The 22,754-nt window shown below is 36.1% G+C and overlaps 1 protein-coding gene across 2 annotated transcripts in view; it reads left to right on the top strand.

Annotated features, from left to right (window-relative positions):
• Positions 1-2,956: 2,956 nt before the first annotated feature.
• Positions 2,957-22,754, top strand: part of LOC125242999 (inactive phospholipase C-like protein 2) — a 68,541-nt gene continuing 48,743 nt past the window's right edge. Inside the window, exons 1-2 of one of the 2 annotated variants that reach the window (XM_048152177.1) lie at positions 3,358-3,476; positions 4,205-4,256. In XM_048152177.1, coding sequence (XP_048008134.1) covers positions 4,239-4,256 — 18 coding nt within the window. In that variant the 5' untranslated portion in view covers positions 3,358-3,476; positions 4,205-4,238. Of the gene's footprint in view, positions 3,477-4,204; positions 4,257-22,754 lie in introns of both variants that reach the window. The other variant, XM_048152176.1, reaches the window with a different exon arrangement.

A 22,754-nucleotide genomic window follows, 5' to 3' on the forward strand; every position in this document is an offset into this window, starting at 1 on the left:
TCTAACAGCCGCTGCAGTGACGCGATGACTTTACGATCGCCGATTGGCTCTTATTTAGAAGGCAGGACTTATTCCGCCATATTGCGCGTTGCACTTTCTCCCATTCATAAAAATATGAGTGTGCCGTCGTCTTTCTATATATAAAGTCTTTTTGTTGCTAATTAGTATTAACATCATTGAGCTTTTATGCATTTTAATTAATTTGTAATATTTTTTAATTACTGCACAGTTCATAATAAAGACTATATCTATATAGGCTTATTCACATAAAGTAAATTGACATTTCAAACCATGACAGCAGTGTAAACAAAGTGATCAAATACTCCAAAACTGTTTGCCAAGCTTTCGATTAATTAATTTCATATTTGAAATCACTATTGAAATCTAACAACAACTGTCTCATAAATTTTGTTTCTAAACGCTCAAATCATGACTAAAAACGGTATTCTTCAGGCTGGATCAAGCTAATGCGCATGCGCAGTCCTAAATGCGCGTCTCTTGCGCCTCATTTCGGAGGCGGGCGTCTGACTGTTTCTATAGCAACCGGAGCTTCTAACGGCCGCTGCAGTGACGCGATGATTTTATCAGTCGGCGATTGGCTATTATTTAGAAGGCGGGACTTATTCCGCCATATTGTGCATTGCACTTTGTGTTATAGTCTTTGATGTGCCATACTGCTATACTCCATATTATACATGTTTTATGACTATTGAGAGTATTAAGTAAGGGAATAATTGTACTAATTAATATACCCGAAATATATAATTATAAAACTGTTAAAGTATATGAATAATAATAATTAGTACTAATATTATTGCTGTATAATTATTATTAGAGTATTAATAATACTAATAACAATATAGTCCATATGGTCTTAAAATGTAAAATACTGATTTACTTCATCATAAATAAGCCATGCAGGAAAAAAATTCCATCACATAATAATTATATACACGCATAAATTGTTTATTACAGTGCAAAAGTAGGCCTACGTTATGTTTCCTGATGTCAGAACAGTTTTGTAATACCGTGAGTGTCCGACAGGTGTCTCTGCTGAACGCTATATGAACAACAACACACGTTTCATACTTCCTGTTATTAGGATACTCGACCCTGATGATGCTGAGACTGCATATGAGCGCACATTCATTTACACGAGCGCGTGCAACTTTCACCTGCTTAAAAGCTACTTGTTGACATGTACATGTCACGTGCTTGAAAACACAATGTGAAGAGGAAGGCTTAACTTGTCGGGGTGGTTTGGACTGCTGGCAAAATAAAAAGAGCAAACTCATCCGATAACGTGTGTCTGGTCCATCCATTTGCTCCTAGAGTTTTCAGATACATTTCTGCAGATGTTAGATGGCCTTTCATGAAACTTATCTCTCAGTTTCAGATGCCTGGATATGATAAATTGGGAATAATAGCAATCAGAAGGCTTTTATAGTGCATAAAATATTGTAAAAGTTCAAATTACTCAACCTCCACACTTCACACAACTTTGCCTCAAGACGTATGACCATCACTAAAAATTGTGTTTCAATCATATTTTGGGTTTTATACAAAAATGCACTTTTGTTCACCAGTCTCTAGGTGTTTCTCCACATCTCTACCAATTTTGGCATACATACAGTCTGGAGTGTCAATACTAATAATAATCAAAACACGACAGCCACCCGAGGCCAGTGAATATGTCAGGGTGTGACCTACTGTATTCAAACAGCCTTAAATCTTTAATCATTTTCATTTACAAATTGTATGAATCCTTTATAGCCACTTGATGGCGACAGATTAATGGAAAATGTAAACACCGCTCAACCTTTGCAACCTTTGATACAATCAAATTGAACTGATCAAAGTCAAAGGTGAGTATTTTTAAATGCATATTTAAAAATAATGTTGCCAATTTGGCACTGATAAGCACTTAAAAGTAAAGTATGCAATTGATGCATCTCTAGCATCACTAAAGAATTGCAAAAATAATAAATGCACAATTCACGTTTTTAAAATGCATGAATTGATGCTAACAAATATGCATTTAACATCTCTAAAATAATGTTTTAGGCTACAGAAAAGTCAGAAACCAAAGGTGTGCAATAGAGATGCATGAAATGCACATTAAGCAACGGCATAGAGTTATGTTATTAATTAACATATTAAGTTATTAATAAGAGTTATTAAGTAATTGTATAAATTCAACTAGTTGAATTTGCATCTCTAGCATCTGTTGAGGAGGAGTGCTGGTCATACACTAAAAATGCTGGGTTAAAAACAAACCAAGTTGGGTTGAAAATGGACAAACTCTGCGATTAGGCTGTTTTAACCCAGTGGTTGGGTTACATTTGCTCCTTAAAATAAACCCAAATATGTTGGAAATTAACATTTATTAACATGTTTAATAAATAAACACTTAATGAATAATAATTAAACATTTATTAAATTGCTTATTAATAAATGTTCACCTTTCGATTATTATTGTTTCCTCTTTTAATTATGTGTCTGATTTTAAATTTGCAGCCTATTTTGGGTTCATTTTAAGCCAGCCTTATAGTCATTTTTAAACAATAGTTGGTTAAAAGCACATTAGGGAAAACATTTAACCCAACCACTGGGTTAAAACAACCCAGGTTTGTCAATTTTCAAATGATCTTGGGTTGTTTTAACCCAGCATTTTTTATTCTAAGCAACTAAAACATGAAGTAAAACAGACTTATCCATATCAACAAACCAGAATATAAAAAAAAAAAAACCCTCTGGAACGGATTTGTGTAACTGTGTAGTCACCTCTGATTCGGTAAAGTGAGTGAGAAGAGCGTTTCCTGTGAATTCCCCCCCTCCCAGTGACAACTTGCCCCAGTCTCCCTGCAGCATGTGTCCTGACATGTATGCACTTCCATGTAAAGCCTTATCTGATCATGGATCCGCAGCGTTTCGGAGCAGCAGCGGTGTGTTGTACCGATGTGAAGTGAGTTCAGCAGATGGCAGTATCTGTCAGACCCGCGCGAGCGCCTCAACAATGACACTTGCAACATTGTAACACTGAAACATTCGAACGCTGTTTTGTGCGCGCAGATACAATGTATCGAAGCCGACAGATGCTGCCGAGACGAAACAGAAACACCGACGAGAACTGAACCTGCGATGGCTCTTGGTTTCTCTCTAACGTCTCTTGGGGAGCTCCGATCGCTCGACACTCGAACCGACAGCTAATACAGCCAGGCACAGGCGGCTGCGTGCGTTACACGGGGCTCATGGCGGAGTTTGTCGCCGAGAACTGCGGGGTCTCATCGCCGAGCGGCGGCGGGAAATCCGCCCAGCCCGGCGAAGAGGCGGACGGCGGAGCTGTAAGCGAGGTGTCGGTCTCGAACGGGGACTGTGGGCTGTGTGCACCCGAGAACCAGGGGCTCGAGACGGCCAACGCGGCTGCGGTGCTGGACGGCAAACCTGGAATACCACGGAAGACCAGTATTATTAAGGTAAACCATCAATGCATCGGCGTTTTACTAATTTGCAGGCTCAAACCTCGCCCTGATACACGCGCATTACTGAGCGTGGGCTACATACATCCACAGGTTCGGGGCGCTTATGGATGCACAGAAATCACCGTGGACATGTCATTGCTGTTTCCACCCGATCATGTGTTCTTTTCGTGATTTCATGACGGACATCAGTCAGATGAAGTCACGTGCGATCCTTTACATTTATTCCTATTTAAGCAATCCAATCTTTGCAGGAATCTGTGGTTCAACTATTATGATTACTATCTAATCTAGTAGTTTCTTATACCTAATCCAGCTCATTATTTCTCAGTTAACTACTTGTTTATGAGATATACTAGTATCTATCCCATCATTTCTCATCTCACTACTAGCTAAAATGGCTTTACTTGTCATCGTTACCAGTAAAAGTGGAATATGCACCAGCAAAAATCAGAATATATACTAGTTCACACTTAATTCATTTGCTACCTTAGCTTAGTATGTACTAGTGACAACATAACTAGTAACAAATGTTGAAATGACCTGCTCATTCATCACATTTTATGCCAATTTTTAATGCCAATGCCATTCCAGACCTGTTGAGTTCAGATAATGATGCTAATATTGAACACAAGCCCATAGTGATCGAGCCTTTTTGCTTGTTTAACACACATTTAGTGTGTTGATTATGGGTAAAAATGCATTTTTTTTTTTTTTTTTTGCAGTTGCACATCTTCTTCAAGGCCACTACTGCTTTGAATGCATTTAAAGCGAGAGGTAAAATGACTGCCGTGCATTTGAAGACTGGGATGAATTAATTCCAATGAATCTTCAATAAGTTATTGGGAAATTTTGACGGTTTACTTTAGAAAGCTGTGACAGGAAACATTGCTCTACTTCCCCATGTTGACTCTTGTGGCACATAAAGCCATTTTGTCAGTTCCATCTACAGATTTGAACCAGTAGAAGTTTGCCTAAACAGCGGACGGATGACATTTATATGTAGGTCATATAGCTGTCAAAAAGAAGCGGTCGCTCACTGCTTCGAAACAGCCTCTGATTTAGTTTTGGTGGCTCTGTAACGTTGTGCCATCTGTGGTCAAAGTTCTGGCAGAAAGCAAGAATGTGACAAATGTCGAAGGACTTGTTTAGAGGAGAGTTTAGACGTAGAAGAGGAAATGCTTTCTCCTCTCAGCTAAATTTGTTTCACTTTGCATTGCTTTTAGTTCCTGTACTACAGTGTTTCCTGTGGAAAGATTTATCATTTGTTTCTCAGCTCAGTCAAACCATGTGGTTAGAGCGATCATATAGGCAGTCTCAGGTGAACCGCAGAGAAGTGATGGCCTTTCTGTGAGCATCAGCACACTGTGTTTCCTAAAGTGTTTGTGAAACACGAGCCCTGTTTTGTGTGTAACTGGTAGCTTAATGACAGCCCTAAAAAATCTAACTGCGTTTGTTTTCTCTGATAAAAATTGTGATTTGAAATATGTCCAGGTTTGCTGTGCTTGTTTGTAGGGATGCACAATTTGGTCCAAAATTTGGTGATTCTAAATCAGTATGACAATAATAATTGTATAATGTAATGTAAAATTATTATTACTAAATTAAAAAAATGAAACAGTAAATTCTGTAAATTTCACTGTAAATTAAATAATTAAAAAAAAAAATATTTTTTACTGTACAATTTAGAGATCGACCAATATATATTTTTTATAACCGATACCAATCATTTGCACATATATATGTAATATATATATTTCTTTGATTAATTTGTTATATATAAATATATAAATATATAATTATTTTTATTACTATATTCAAAAATAATTCATTAAGAAATATATAAATTATTATTATTACTAAAAAAAATATATATATATATATATATATATATATTATTATTATTATTATTATTATTATTATTATTACTACATTTAAATTAATCAAATAAATATTACTATTCTAATATTCACTATAAATTAAATCATAAATAATATAATAATAATTTTATTTTTACTGTACAGTTTAGAGATCAACCGATACTGATTTTTTTTTTTTTATATCCAATACCGATACCAATTATTTGCATGTTTATGTGCCCAATAAACTAATATACAGAACTGATATTTATTTATTGGTTAACTTTTGATTTTGACAATTATAACAACAGCAGTGAACTGAACAACTGAATACACTTCTACATCAATAAATAGATTATGTGACTCTGTTTTGTAGCGCCAAGTTTAAACTACATATCGAGCATTTATGTCTTGTTTGTGCATTAATGGCTGTTAAATAGGGGTCGACCGAAATGTGTTTTTCAGGGCTGATACCAATTATTACAGATCAAGTAGACCGATAACCGATATTTCGAACCGATATATATGTCTGGTGTAATTAAGAATAACAAGGGCTCTGACAAAAACAGAATAAATGCAATTCAAGCAAGAAATGACTTGCGACAGAGGTGGCTGCATCAGAGCCAAATAGAGCATTTCAAATCAGTTTTGAAAATGACCGATATCGATAACCATAAAAATGCTTAATATCAGTGCCAATAATCGGTTGACCACTAATGTTAAATAAACTTAATTAAATAAGGCAGGTCAGTGATTTTAACGTTGTTGACTCATCTCCCCTCAGACGCTGTGCTTTAATAGCGGTCTTCAGTGCAATTCTCAAAGTAACCACAAGATGGCGATAAAACAACCATTTATCGGTAAATCCGATATTATAAAACTGATACCTGATTATGAGAAAATGCTTAAATATTAGGAAAAATATCGGTTAAACCGATTATCGGTCGATGTCTTGTACAGTTTTAAATTGCCAAATTACTATACTAATATAAGTTGTTTTCATTTTCAAACTTCAAACAACAAATCCTCCAGCTTTTATTTGAGAAGAAAACCTCAGAGCCTTTAAAGCTTCTCTTTTGTTGACAACAGTCGGTTTATAAGCACTCTTAATTTTGATGAATTGTGTAGAACTACATTTATTCTTACAGCACAACTTTGAAACTTAGTTGCAGAAATGTATTTTGAACTTGTGATGGAAAAACCACTCTGATTATACAAAAACTAATTCTCATTTTTATCCAATTATTTCTTTCAAAAGATAATGCAGTAACGATTCTCGACTCATTTTGTGGAAGATGTATTAATCTGCAGTTCAGTGAGTCGTTTGAGTTGATTCAGTGAGTTGTGTGACTGATTCGGAGCCGTATTTGATTTAGAATGATTATAACCAATAACTCAGTTAAAAAGAACCGCAGTGGCTCTTCTGACTAGCGGTGCGTGAAACCCTGCAGCAGACTTTTGCAGTGTCACAGTTTTAGGTCAAAAACCATCTGTGTTAGCCTAAAGATATTCAGCAAAGATGCTTTTAACCCATTGATGGGTATATATAACTGTAAAAGAAAAGTATTGAATCCTTTGCTCTTTTGTCATGGTTTGGCTCTGAACTTTGAACGCTCTCCAGCAGCAGATAGATGGTGAAGCCATTGACATTTCTGTCTTGTTGAATCCAGGAAAGCTCTGACTGACTGATCTTTAGCCCCACAATAGCCTTTCACCATGAACAGAACAAAGTAAATAGACTATATCATTCTCCTGCAAGTTCCTGTGTGTGGAGTTTCTCTTTCTCTACGTTTCCTGCTTCCCATCTTATTTGAAAGGCTTAAGAATTCACACTTGGGCTAGGCAGTAAATATGAAATAACTGGAATGAAATGAAAAGAAATGAACAAATGAAAGAATATTTAAGCATTTACATTTGAATGCATCAAAAATGAATCACTGAATCAGATTTTTGATTCATTGAAATGCGGAATTTGAACTGATTCGCAGAATTGATTCAAATTGACCAACTCTTACACTGTTTTTCAAAACACACTTCTACATCAATAAATAGATTATGTGACTCGTTTGTGCATTAATGGCTGTTTTATTAGAGGTCGACCGATATGTGTTTTTCAGGGCTGATACCAATTATTACAGATCAAGTAGACCGATAATGTTTTGAACCGATATATATGTCTGGTGTAAAAATGAAAATTAATGTCAAAATTAAGAATAACAAGGGCTCTGACAAAAACAGAATAAATGCTTTTAAACATATCTTTAATTCCGAGAACTGTTAATAATAACATTAATAATAATAATAATAATAATAACAATAACATTAACAGCATTCTGTAAACATTTTGTGAAATTTACACTGTTTTTTTTATATATTGACAGCAACAATATTGTGATATTTATATATATATATATATATATATATATATATATATATATAATTTAATATCCATTAATATCCAAAGCAAAGCTACCGATTAATTGATGCGTCGTCATCATCAACACACGATGATTCATTGTTACATTGAGTTGTGTTTAAACTCACCAAGATCTGTCATGTGTTGTTCTTTTGGCCAGTTTAATGATAGAGGTGGTTAGAGAGCAGACAGGAAATGACAGGGAGAAAAGAAGGGAGCAGGAAATGAATGACACAAGCCGGATTCAAACTTGTGTCGCCCACATAAGCACCTCTTTCTCTCCTTTGTAAGTCAGTTTAATTCTATATTAAGCACCCTCCTTATCACATTTTGGTAGGGTTTTTAATTTTACAGACACTAAAACATCAAAATATGTCGATACACTACCGTTCAGATGTTTGGAGTTCTTTCCTCCATTAGATAATTCCTACTATCATCACCAATACCATCGTTTCACCATGTTTGAAAACTGTGCTCTTATTGGTCAACATCACAGATGTGACGGAACCTGTCGTGGAGGAGCAGAGTTTTACAAGTCCAAAGTTTTGCATAAGAAATGTGAGCATGTTTATATAGAATTATATGGAATATGACATTATATATACACTAAGGTTCAAACCATTGGGGTCGTGAAATCTCTTCTGCTCACCAAGGCTGCATTTATTTGATCAAAAATACAGTAAAAATTGTGAAATATTTTTACAATTCAAAACAGCTGTTTTCTATGTGAATATATAGTAAAGTGTAATTTATTCCTGTGATCAAAGCTGAATTTTCAGCATCATTACTCCAGTCTTCAGTGTCACATGATCCTTCAGAAATCATTCTAATATGATGATTTGATGCTCAAGAAACATTTCTGATTATTATTAATGTTGAAAACAGTTGTGCTGCTTCAGTTTTTTGTGGAAACTGATACATTTCATTTTCCCAGTATTCTTTGATAAAGCATTTATTTGAAATAGAAAACTTCTGTGACATTATAAATGGCCTTTTCTCAAAATAACTCAAGAAAAGCTCTTGTTATATCTTTGATTAGATTGAGATCACAAGAAAAATAAATAAAGACCTCAATGAAATAATATAATCTCTGACGTCTGTGGGCTTTTGTATGTTTGAAAACGCTTATTATAATTTTCACACGTCCGTTTAGTTCTGCAGTGAACTTGTAAATCTCAGTACTGCTGTTTGACACTGTCCTTATTTCACAACTCAATCAGTTTTCACATAAGATTTCTCATAGCTTACTGGAAATGGACTGGACTGTTGAAACTTTGCCTGTTTATTAAAGGGGTACTTGATTATGATTTCACTTTTTTAACTTTAGTTAGTGTGTAATGTTGCTGTTTGATCATAAACAACATCTGCAAAGTTACGACGCTCAAAGTTCAATGCAAAGAGATATTTTCTTTTACAGAAATCACTTTTTAAGGACTACAACAAACGGCTGGTAGGGACTATAACGAGCTTCTTCCCGGGTTAGTGACATCACAAACCCTAAAATTTACATAAACCCCGCCCCCGAGAACATACAACAAAGGGGGCGGGGCCATGTTGGGCTGCTTTAGAGAAGAGGAAGAGTTGTTGTAGTCGAGTGTTGTTGACATGCCGTCATTTTACGCCGGACTGCTTCACAAACGAGGGTCAATTCAACACAAAATATGAACATGACGGCACATGCTAGTCGATGAGTTGAATCAACTCCACAGCAACTACATCAATTTATCCACTAACCATTCAGAAACGTCTAAAAGTTGTAACTTCTTCCTGAGTCTCTCCATCAGTGTCGACTCCGGTTTGAACAATGTAAGGCTGAACACTTTCGTCATTTTGGCTGCGTGAGATTCTCCAGCTTTGTTGTTGTTGAGCTGTTAAAGCTCCGCCCTCTACTGGAAAGGGGGCGGGAGCAGCAGCTCATTTGCATTTAAAGGGACACACACAAAAACGGCGTGTTTTTACACATTTGACAAGCTATAATAAATGATCTGTGGGGGATTTTGAGCTGAAACTTCACAGACGCATTCTGGAGACACCAGAGACTTATATTACATCTTGTAAAAGGGGCATTAAAGAAATCTCCATATTGCACCACGTGCATTAACTGCAAAGCCACGTCTCCAACAAGATCCATCATGTTAATTTGATAGTAACGGTAGTTTACGCAAATGCTGCCGAGACTGTTATTATGGTAATTTTCTCTCTGTATAAATTGCGCTTTTACTTTTCAAGATGCATTTTAGCTTTCAAGAACAAATTAGGTCGAATTGAGACACGGCAGGAGCCAGAGGTTTTGAATGCATGAAAGAAACACAATCATTTTCTACCAGATTCAGTTGAACAAAGAATAAAAATGAAGTGCGTTTTCCAGGAAGGCGCACTGAAATGGCCAGTTGCATATGTAGCAGATAGCAGATCGAGTCTGAACCCGTGAGTAATTGCTTCTGAAGTGTTGTTGGTGTCCTAATCCGTGGTTTGGTATAAGCGTGTTTGTTTCATTGCTGTCAGAGGATGTGGTTTCATCATTAACGGACTTGTTCGCTTCGGTCTGTAAAAGGAGGTCTCTCAGGGGTGTGGGCTACATTAAGTTCAAATTTAGAAACTCTTAACAGCATTGAACTGCATAGGTTAAGTGAAAGGTTATGAGGAAATTAGTGCAAATCTCTTATTTGAGATGAAAACAATGACCTGACAGTAATTTGAGGGCAACCCTGTTACTATAATGAGTTGCTATTTTTGTGCTTTCGGAGTAAACACCCCTGTCCTGAATGCAAAAAGCCACCGACTCAAAGCAGGTGCTGTTGTGAGCCATGTGTTTGTTTTTACACATTATCTCTGTTTTGTTCCATACACCCATTATTCTCTTTCATTTGACTAAAACAGCACTTTTACCGGCTGTTATTGCTGACGTGTGGATTGTGACAGAGATGATTCAGACCAGTGTGTGCCCTTAAAACACTGCCCGTCAGCCTTTTTCCCATGCGTTCAGCAGAATCGAGTTATGAAGATGGAGATGGTCTCTGATCAGCAGCTGAAGTCAGTGATGTTCCAGCATCAGCACGCCACAGATGACAATATTTATCATGTGGAAGCCTTAGAGCAGTGTTTCCCAACCTTTTGTTTTTGTCACGACAGTTTTGAGAAGTAAAAAAACCCACAGCGCACCACTAAGCACTAAAATATAACAAAACTGTACAAAAAAGCATTGCTTCAAAAACTGGATATTAAAAGCAGTACACAATAAGGCCATATAGGAAGCTGTATGTAATTTACATATCACCACTGTTGGTCGGAAACATTGTATTTTTTTAAATAAACACTGTGTCGTCAAAATTGATACTGTGGCTTTATACATGCATGTGTCATTATAATATTAGCATTTTATGAAAATCAAGCTCAAATGGAGTTACAAGGTTTCTGACCTGCGAATGTCAGACATGTTTTGTTTTGTCCGTCACTGGAACAGCCGCATTTGAGACAGTAAGTGCATCGACTTACAGGTTATGAAGTTTATTGAAGCTATATGTGGGCGCTCAGTGTTTCTTGTTGAATACATTTGGCCAAAATAGCCCTTATATATGGTGTTTCTTGAGTAAAGAAATCACTTTACTAATTTAAACATCAGTTCTTTATTTACCATTGCATTGCAAACAAGCAGAGATGTGTGCGGCACTTCATTCATGATAGAGGTGGGTGGAGTTTTGAGGTTTGACTGACAGTTTGAGGAGCCAATGGAGTAGTCACAAGCTCTTTTAAATGCTTTTCATTGGTTCAATATTTATAAAACACACATACAGACATAAAGGATGACCAATAACATTAATTTTTAAAAATAAATTAAAAGAAAAAATGACGAAATATAGAGATGAGCTTTCCATATGACATTTATTTAAAGCATTTATTTTTATTTATTTATTTATTTATTTATTGGAATATTGGAAGCACACCTGACAACCTGACACAGGTTGGGAAACATTGCTTTAGAGACGTGTGGGATGACTTAATCAGGTTTTTATGTGAATATATAGTAAAATGTAATTTATTCCTATGATCAAAGCTGAATTTTCAGCACATGATCCTTTAGAAATCAACGATTTGCTGCTCAAGGTGCATTTCTGATTATCATCAATGTTTAAAAGTGTAAACTATATACGGGAAACCCTTTCTTGCACATGACTATAATATTAAAGCTTACAATTAACAACAGAGCCCAAATGATTAAATTCATTTGCTATTTATTTTTAGATATAATAATCAACACTCGACACTTTTAAAAAGGTTCTAAATCTAACCATAAAATATTTTTAAAATTTATTTTTCTACTCCAATTAATTTTTGAAATATAATCATTTACACAGTTACTGTAATTGTTTTCATGACAAATGTTTTCAAACATAAGTCATTACTAACAGGTAAAGTAAATATAATGAATATATAAGCTAATATAGTGCATATATTCCCCTCTAGAGTTCATTTCTCTAGTGAACTAACATGCTGTGGACACTAAATGACTTGCCTGAGGTAAATGTAGTGCTACGTGAGATATTATTCTCAAGCGGTTTTATTGATGTCTTTCCGCAGTTGAAACACTAAATATCTATGCATAGATCGTCTGTTCTTCTATGCTTTTTCCTGTAGTGGCGGTTAACAGCGTTGAATTACTGCGCACGCCCCCTTCTGGACTGGAGTATAGATCGCCTGTGACTGACTGTATTCGTCGTCTGACTGCATGAACCGAACCGTGATAGTTCGGGATGAATGCATGTACCGATACACCCCTAACATCTCGTAATTACGGTAAATACAAGCAGCAAATGTCTTAACTGTATATTTTGAACAATTTTAATACGCCCTTGCGAAAAAAGTTATTTATTCCGACCCCAAACATATTACTCATGTAGTGATTTTTAGTCCAATTAGATTCTGATCATCCGTCTCTATGCTGTAGCTCAAGTTGACATCATTACCCAGTAGAGTTTTGTTAATGAAAGCTCTGTTGTGTCCAGCAATAGGTGTGGTGCGCCGTTTAAAAAGGTCAATGTGCACTTTGTGCTGAACACTTGTATGCTAAATGAGTGAACTCAGTTCTAGGTCCGCCACGTTGTTCATGGTCTATTCATTGGTTGTGGCGTCATTCAGTCTCAGTCTTTATATAAGCCTCTTGATATGGATTAGATAGAAACCAGAGCTAATAAGCATTGCAGAGACAGATAACGGTCAGCGTTCACCGAATGCTTCATTCACACTTTCATAACTCATCTTTATAGGCGCTGGTGTGAACTGAGGTCACACATTCGGTGCTCTGAACTAATGCCTCTTGCTATATTTTAATAAATCAGTAGCTTGAACTGCTATTTATATATTTGACACATTTTTGTAAATGCACAGATAGTGCGGCCAGTTTCCTCGGCCGGTGAAGTTTAAATAAAACATATATGTGCTGAAAATAAATCTTTTCCCATCTGTACCTTTTCTTTTCTTTCTAAAGATTGTATGCAAAGCGAATATATCTCACGCAAAAAGTCATATCCCCACAATATGACAGGTTTTGTGAGATTCACCACTAAACGTTTCTTTACCGTGATTAAAGGCTTTTCTTATTCAGGTAGTGAAAGACATACATTTTAAAAGCCTGCATCAATTCAGAGGATAAAGAAGAGTCGCCCAGCATGGTGCATTTGGATATGATTTTCATATTCATCGAGGGAACACTTTAATTGGACGCTTTCTTCACAGGGAAAGCTTGTGTGCAGAAAGGGACGGCTGTGATTGAAGTGCAATAGCCACCCTGTCAATTCTTTACTCGGTTATGCAGGACTTAATTAGCAATCCGTGCCACCATTATTGAGCTGAGAGGAACACTTCACATGTTTTATTAGCGTCTTGAGAAGTGCCCTGCTGCTTTGCGGTGTGCGTAGGAGGTTAAAGTTGGATCATGATTCACTGGACATGTCCCATAGTGACATACTAAAGATTCTTTAAGCTTGTTTTTTGCTTCTATCATCAGTTTTGCTTGACCGTGCACAACTTTAGAAAGTTTTTGTCTTCAGATATAGTTTATTTGAGATCCCTGTTATGAAGATTTTCAATCAAAAACTGTTTTCTCTTATGCTATTTTAAGGCTCCTAATTTTGTTTTGGAGTCTCCAACAATAGGTTTACATGCATCCAAGGTCAAAAAACACTGAAGGAACCTTTTCATAGTTCCTATAACTAATGGCGGAAGTACCCACTTTTTGGTGTGTTCGTACCACAGGAACTGGGAATGGTTTTAGTTGGGGGAACTAAATTAGCTCAGAGTAGGGTCTAACCCAGCACAATATATATTACCAGTGACATAAGTGTATTTTATAGTCTATATATTTACTCCACGAACACGGAAAACAGCAATAGATGGACTGATGGCAAAGTCTCAACCTTTACGCTGGCGACTTTGCAGGTACCAAGCGAAACATGATTCTGTATTTCTGCTCAGATAGCAGCAACCACCACATGGCAAATGCTATAATACTTTTTTGTATACCGTTTAGGCTACTTTCTTTGTTTGACAGTTAACTATATGCACGGTTTCTTCCTGGTTTTCGTTAAGCCAGTTTGGGTATTTCCAGTGAACTGTTATTCTGTACTCACTATGCACTGACACAAAACCATCAATGGTTGAGTTTTTAATGCTGTAATTATATCTGAATGCAGTTATCACTTGCCTAATTTGCCAATAAACCAGTTTAATTGATTGCAATAAAGACGAAGCTAATGGGAACGTTTGAATAAGAAACACGGTGTCTGTAATTAAAAACATTTTCCAGCACTTTAATGTGGTGATGACCATAAACATTTTTTTGTTCATCCTTCTGTCCCCATTTGTAAACTTTGTTTTAAGATGTAGGAAACCAAACATTTGATAGTAAACACTTTTATTTAAAAATAAAAAGACATTAAGACTTTAACCATCAGATGGCGGCAGAGGAGCATTTATTGGCTCATATTAGCCATTTCCTGTAATAGTTTCTCACTCAGTTTCGCTTTTGAATAAATATTAAACATTATAAAATCACTAGGTTTAAAAATGCATTTTGTCAAGTATGAATTACTCAAAATCTCATGAAAAACAATAACTTTTCTTGCAAATGAATGACACAGAAAGCGAGCGCCGCTCTCCCTTTATAATCACAGAAGCTGTCAGTCAAGATCAATGATTTCGGCACACTTGTGAAAACTCACATTTTATTCATTGAATCTAACTAAAGTGCACAATAATCTTTAATATATAGTGTGTTGATGCTTTTTTTCACACAAAAGTGTGAAAACTGATGGTCGAATTGAATTATGCGGAGGAGGAACACTGAGACACCTCTTATCATTTGAATAACTAAATTAATGGTTGGCCTGACTATTTAAAGGTGCTAAAGAGGATCTTTTCGTCGACTGAGAATCCAAAGACTGTTAGTGAGTTTTTGAAATGAGCGCATGCGTAAGAACAACCCCCCTCCTTCACAGCTCATTTCGAGGGAACGCTTCCTAAAACTCAACAAACACGAGTGTTTGTTTACCACCGGCATTCGCTGTGTCGTGTTAGTGGATTCATTATGTCGGACTCACCGCAGGTAACTCATAATCTGCAGTTGTTACTCCTGTCTCCGGACAAAAACATTGCATGCGGCGCCTGTGGAGTGTGGAAAGTTACTGGAGCGCGCAGCCGCGCACGTCTCTCAAAAGGAACGTCACGGCAGTGATTGACAAGCCAGAGGGCCAATCATATATGCGATGATTGCGTAAACGATTGGCCGATGTTTTTAAGGCCCTACCTCGTGCACAGATGATGTATATTAATAATATTCCTTTCAGTGCACCTAATAAATAGTCTTTTATCAGTTAGTAAAGACAGTTTCAAGTAATATTGCAAAAATGTATAAAACAAAACATCCTCTTTAGCACCTTTAAGTGACTATATTCTGATTATAAACTAAGTATTCCACTATTGATGCTGTTAACCCTCTGGAGTCTGAGGCTGATTTTGGGATCAAGTCGCTCTTCAAAATGCAGACGTTCATCGTCAGAGTCGTGTTCTTCTTCCGAGGAAAGAGTGAACTCTTCCTCACTGTCCAGGACCATCTGAAGAGCCTGCTCACCTGTGTAGTGTGCCATCTTCCAAACGTGAAGGAAAGCGAATGAATCTGATGAAACTTGATGCTTTTTAAGACGCTGTTAGGGGCGTTTACAGTTTGCATAGATCGCCTCAGCACATTATCTTATGAATAGAGCGCTCTGCGCGTGGGCGGGCACACATTAAAGATAATTAGGTCAGACAGGAGAAACAGTACCTCTCTTTACTTTTATACTGATTACATAAAGGGAGAATATTTGTTTTAGAATTGATTTGTTTTGTTTAAAAGTAGATACTTAAAGCTTTCCAAAGACATATCTCTCATGTCCATGTAGCATGTATAAGCCATCTATTTTAGTTACTTTTAGTGACGTTTTAGAATGATGTTTGCAGAGACGGAGACGGCAGGACAGCACACCCTGTATATTTTATTTATTTTTAAAAAGCACAAAGTTTTATTTTGATTGTGAGTGTACACAAAAAAAGAAGACATTCTATAGTTTCAATTGATATATTACTTATGTCTCTATGACAAAAAATGACGGAGTATTTTAAGTCTGTTTTGCTGCAATGTGAAAAAAAAACTGCAAAACGCGCCGGCGCGTTTTTAGACCTCAGAGTGTTAAAGCTACCTCAGGATCTTGAAGATACCGACACACCAACAAGTGACATTCCACTGGAAATTTTCCAGCTGGCTTATATTATTGTTGAAGTTCTAAAGAGCGCTCTGTGCATATAGTCCATTCGATCTAATAATAATGCATAAGATAGGACTGTTAAAAGGGGTCTTTGATTATGATTTCACTTTTTTAACTTTAGTTAGTGTGTAATGTTGATGTTTGATCATAAACAACATCTGCAAAGTTACGACGCTCAAAGTTTGAACAATGTAAGGCTGAACACCGTCGTCATTTTGGCTGCGTGAGATTCTCCAGCTTTGTTGTTGTTGAGCTGTTAAAGCTCCGCCCTCTTCTGGAAAGGGGCCGGGAGCAGCAGCTCATTTGCATTTAAAGGAACACACACAAAAACGGCGTGTTTTTGCTCACACCCAAATAAGGGCAAATTTAACAAGCTATAATAAATGATCTGTGGGGGATTTTGAGCTGAAACTTCACAGACACATTCTGGAGACACCAGAGACTTATATTACATCTTGTAAAAGGGCCATTATAGGTCACCTTTAAACAGATCGTAAACTAATGAAGATTGAGAGCGCTGTGTGCTAAACCGTTCTCAGTGCCGTAAAAATAAAAGTCCAGCACAACAACCAAAGCGGCGGAACATAAGTGATGGCGGTGCGAATGCAACCAGGAAAATGGTCCTAGGGGAACTTTTAGTTCTCTGGGGAATGCCTTGGTGGATAGTTCCTGTAACAACCCAGTGCAAAAGCCCCTAAAGTGTATTTGCTTTGGCAGCAGAAAAGCGTCTTCTCAACATGAACAACACGAAACAAACTCTTCCAGTCTCACTGCAGTGTTTGAGGGCGGGGCAAAGCAGACGCTGTTCAGCCAATGAATGAAGACCATAGGCTGGCATTATTTAAATTAGTTAAATTAGATTCAGCAGGAAGTGAGACTGGAATTTCTGACATCTCGTTTCAGTTCAGAATTGAATCTTTCTTTTTGGGAGACAATAACTCCATTTATCTTAACTTTGATCTTTAAAACTTAACAGACCTAAGCACAAACTGCTCTGTTACACACTGCATAGAAGGGTATATCCCAAAAAGCACAATAGGGGCAATTTAAAACAAGGTAGGTAGCTCACTGGAAACTTCTTTTATAGTTTACACATAAATACTCCACTGACGTGATTTGCATACAGTCAGTTAAAAGCCGTTGCAAGAAAAAGTGAAGTTGGTTCAGAGAAAAGCTTGTTCGCTCATGCTGCTTTGTTATTTTTGTATTCTTGTTATCTAATGCATTTTTAATTGTGGCTTAGGTGTCCAAATACTTTCCGGGATCAATGTATTTCATGCCCACGTTGCTGGAGAGGCTTTTAAAGCGATATTATCCGGATGTTTTCATGCTATTGTGATTAATGTGTTGAGTATATTAGAATCCAGCAGATGTCAGCCCCTTTTCTCAGTAAAGCACTACAATCTGCACTGCAGTGTAATCACAAAAAGTGACATATTGAAGACAAGCGGATAAATAGCGCCTCCCCTGTGGATATCTCAGAGGGACACGCAGTTCAGAACGGTGCAGTTAGCCAGAATAAAACCGCTTTCAATCCATTAGGGACTTATAATCAGGTGGAAGCGCAGAACGGTCCCTTATCAGACAAACACAGAGGAAAATTTTAGGCAAAAATACGCTCAAAATCCCTCTGTTGGATTATCTTAATGACTTTGTCCCTCGTTCTCTTTAATCCCTCAATTAACATGTGTGCGCTTTTGTCTCTTGAAAACTTTCAGTGTGTGTTCGGAGCTGGAAAAACAGAGACAACCTGCTGTTTGTGAATCAGGATTTGAAACATTTCAATTATGATCATTGCTTTTCATTTTGTTTTGTTTGTTTTTTATTTTCGTTTTAAGTAACTGAACTGTTCTTTGATGCTCTTTTTTTATTAATTCACATTGTTATTAAGAGAATAATATATTGGAGTTTTACTTTTTTTTTTTTTTTTTAAGGCAAGACACTACATGTGAATATTAAATTGATAGATATCATCATACTTTCCCCAGTTAATTTAATAGAAGTGCATTTAAGTTTTCAGAAATATTATGATTACATATGCAAATTAAATATGCACCAATGTGCATGCATTTCCAGAACAGAAATCTAGGTTCAAAATAAAAATGATTTTGTTTATGTTAGAGTTGAAGGTTTTTTCAGAGGGGATTTTGGATTTCTCTTTCTCATAAATCAGAAAATACTAAAAAAAAAAAAAAAATGTCATCATGTTTTAGAAATAAAATGTTTAGTTTCCAAATAAATTATCACGATAAAAGTTTTCATATCAGTCAATGTCGATAATAATCACAATAAATGTCAACATTTTATTTCTTTCAAGTTTAAAAGCAGATTTTTGCTCCTGAGTGAAAGTTGTAGAAACCAGATGGTTAGTTGAGTCAGAACATGACAAACACTTGTGAAACAGATGAACATTTCACAAATTAATATTACATGTTTGATCTCTCAGAAATGCATATTTGACAGTAGCTTGAGTTTGGATACAGATGTAAATTTATTTTCATTAGCAAAAACAGCAACATCTGTCAAAATTCTAACAACTTCATTTTAATTGGGTAAAATTGACATTTTGCTGAATGTTTGAGTTGATTAAAATGAACCATTAGTATTTGGATCATGTTAAACATTGCACCACATTACCATGGTAAAAAGTCACTATATTGTTTCTATGGTATTTGTTATGAAAAACCTTAGGCTAAAAGCATTAAGTATAATGCAAATGCCCAAAAACTGCTATAGTTTAATAACAAAAAATACTGTAATTATTTTCCATTACTCCTTTAATGCATTTAATGTCTACATTGATAATTCGATATGAATATCCCACATTTCTGCCACAATACCATGGTTACAGTAAGTGTTACTACAGTAAATCCATGGAAAATGATGGTGATTTGTGAATTGAAAAGCTTCTATCGTTGTGGAACAGTATTTCTCCTGTTTTCCGCGTCAGCGTTGAGAATGTCAGCGTTGCTTTAGTTTAAAGTCTGTGTAAAATCAATTCTGATTCTTTTGTTTATATGCATCAGTATGTTTGACTCATTAGACAAGTAAGTAGAGAGAGAAGGCATCTTTCTCGTGAGTGGGCGTGGTTTCAGCACAGGCATTGGACACGCCCCCAGCATTTGAGAGCAGTGAACACTGCTTATATTTTCAAGATTTTGATAACTTATTTCATTTACTTGGTGTTTTTTTTTTTTTTTTTTTTTTTGAGTGGTTAACACATTTTTATGTGGTGTGACAAACTCAAAACACATTTTAATGTTGCTTTACACAGACTTTAAATCATGAGGCGTTTGATTAGTGGTTTGTATGTGAGAATTTTGCACCGAACTCGAACGCTTCTCACCAGATCTCACGGCGCTGTTTAGTGGTCATGTGATCAGCGAGTAAATGCATTTGGTCTGAGCTCACAATGTGTTTTGATCCGAGCTGATAAATGCTCCATGTGGTGTGCTGTTCAAACGAGCCAGCAAATACAGAACGTTCTCCTAACGTTAGTATTTGGTTATTTTTTGGAAACCAAATAATAACGTTCTAGGAACGTTCTTTTTAGGTTGTATTTTTTGCAACCATAAAACAACGTTACAATAATGATGCAGGGTGGTTATTTTTAAATAACTCAAAAATACAGAACGTTCCCTAATGGTTAATTTTAGGATATTATTTTGCAACCTTAAAATAACGTTCCCAGAACGTTACGTTATTTTCAAATAACCTTAAAAAAAATTATATGAATATATTATAAACCATATATTGTTTTGAAGTTATTGTTGTTTGATGCTTAAGAAATCTTATTTAATCTTCAATATGATGGTTGATGTGCTTGGAATATTGTTATTAATTAAACAATACACAAAAACAAGTTTGTTTAATTTTGATTGTAAGCATCCATATAATACTGTATACTTTTTATATATAATACTTTATTTATGATTAAAGATGTACGAATGCATGAATATAAGAATAAACATGATGAACTGAGGGTAGGGGAACGTTAGACTAACGTTACAATAACGTTCTACAAACCAAAAACGAACGTTCTATTTCCGTTAGAAATAGAACTTTCCTGGCTAATCAAAAACAAGCCTAAAAAAAGAACATTCTGGGAACCAAAAACTTTGAGGAAATTATAGCATGATAATTATTGTTATCGTTTTATCGCCCAGCCCTAATATAAACCAGCCGAACAAACCTTCTGTGAAACTGTGAAGTCTGGTGTATGTAAAGGGGAGATTTCTGACACATTTTGAGAAGATGACCTTTAAAGATATTTATTGTAGCTCTACAGATTCAAATAGATGATAAAATGTGATTAAAATAAACACCCAAATGTGTATTTTGGCTGAATGAAGACAAGTTATGGAAATGCATTTAAATGTTACGTAATTCAAATAGGATAATTGTGCCTTTTATCTTCATCAGAGTAATGTGATTTGACGAGGAATGCCGGCATTCATGTGAACCGTAATCAAATTGTGTGCATTAAAACAATGAAACGGCTGACCCGATCCCAGCAGGCCTGAAAAAAAGGCGGTCATTACGTAACTGGCCAGAAATAGACTTTTTTACGGAAATAATAAAACAGCTGTTCAGACGCTGAGGGGGTTTTACAGCATTGTTTTTCTAACACGGGGACTTGAGGGCGTCCCTTACACGCCGTAAGGAAATCCTCGGGAAGGACGCCTCGCCTCAAAGACACGACTTCAGAGCAGAAACCGGCCACACCTAAAGGTCAACATATGTCAAACCCCTTCCCAGACAGGACCTTCCGCATTTTTCCCCAGATCAGGCAGATTATATTTAGTCATGCGCTTCAGCTTTTCCTGAGAACATTTGGAATTAGGATTTAGGTGGCAAATCAGAGAATTTTTAATCAAGGTCTGGAACTATTAAATTAGTCCTGTTTGTGTCTACTGGTTTCTCTGCTTGGAAAGGGGAATTTTATAGGCCTGTCAAACTGTTCTGTGCCAACTAAATGTCATGTGACTAGAGCCGCAGGAATAATGACATCATGACGACACTGATTGGCTGATGATGAACACACAAAGTCATAAATCTTTCACTGAGCTGTGACGCCAAAGGAAAATGTCATGCTTTTCCGAAAAAACTTGGCCACTGGTAAAACATCTACTATAAAAATGTATCACAGTGTTTTCAACATTGATAACAATGAGAAATGTTTCCTGAGCATCAAATCAGCATATTAGAATGATTTCTGAAGGATCATGTGACACTGAAGACTGGAGTAATGATGCTGAAAATTCAGCTTTGATCACAGGAATAAATTACGTTTTAATATATATTCACATAGAAAACAGTTGTTTTAAATTGTAAAAATATTTCACAATTTTTACTGTATTTTTGATCAAATAAATGAGCAGAGACTTAATAAAAAAATCTTAACGACCACAAACGTTGTATAATATAATATAATATAATATAATATAATATAATATAATATAATATAATATAATATAATATAATATAAGCAGAAGAGACTCTTTCAAAAACATTAAAACATCTTTCTGACCCCAAAATTTTTGTACAGACAGGACAGAAACCCGCTGAAATATCAGATGTCTGTTAGTCTGCAGCCTTCAATCATATTTGTTCGAAATTGACAAAAAAAGCATATGAGATATTCTTAGTTCTGAGTTTGATGAGACCTCGAGCATCTCCAGCCTCAGATGGTGGTCTGTTTCTCTCAGTTGATCTTGCCAAAGGCTGTTATCAGGCGTAGATGTGGTCAGCGGTGTGACATGTTATTTTTATCACTGTCTAAAAAATTATTATTATTTTTAGTCAGTCATTTCCTGGATGTGTCAGTCAGTCAGCGTGAGCAGAGAAGGTTAAAGCGCGAGATAATGTTTTGACTAATTCTTCAAAAGTCTTCATAAGACTTGAAGAATGTGCATTATGTAAGAGTTGACCGCTGTTTTTCCAGGCCTCTGGCCCCTTACACAATACCCCGTCAAGTCTAGCAGAAAACAGACTCTTGTGCTGGATAATTAACTACAATACATCGAATTTCTTACTAAATAATCAGTAAAATGGCAGACTGTGGGGTTTCTGGTGGTTTGTGAGTCCATTAGACGAGACCATAGGATGCTAGAATAATCTTCAAATTATTAATTGCCGTACCTTCAAAAGTGTAGAGAAGTCTGAGAGCAAGAGCGGTTTGATGCCCGTCACTTTAAACATT

The sequence above is a fragment of the Megalobrama amblycephala genome, linkage group LG13, assembly GCF_018812025.1.
Source record: "Megalobrama amblycephala isolate DHTTF-2021 linkage group LG13, ASM1881202v1, whole genome shotgun sequence".
NCBI lineage: Eukaryota > Metazoa > Chordata > Actinopteri > Cypriniformes > Xenocyprididae > Megalobrama > Megalobrama amblycephala.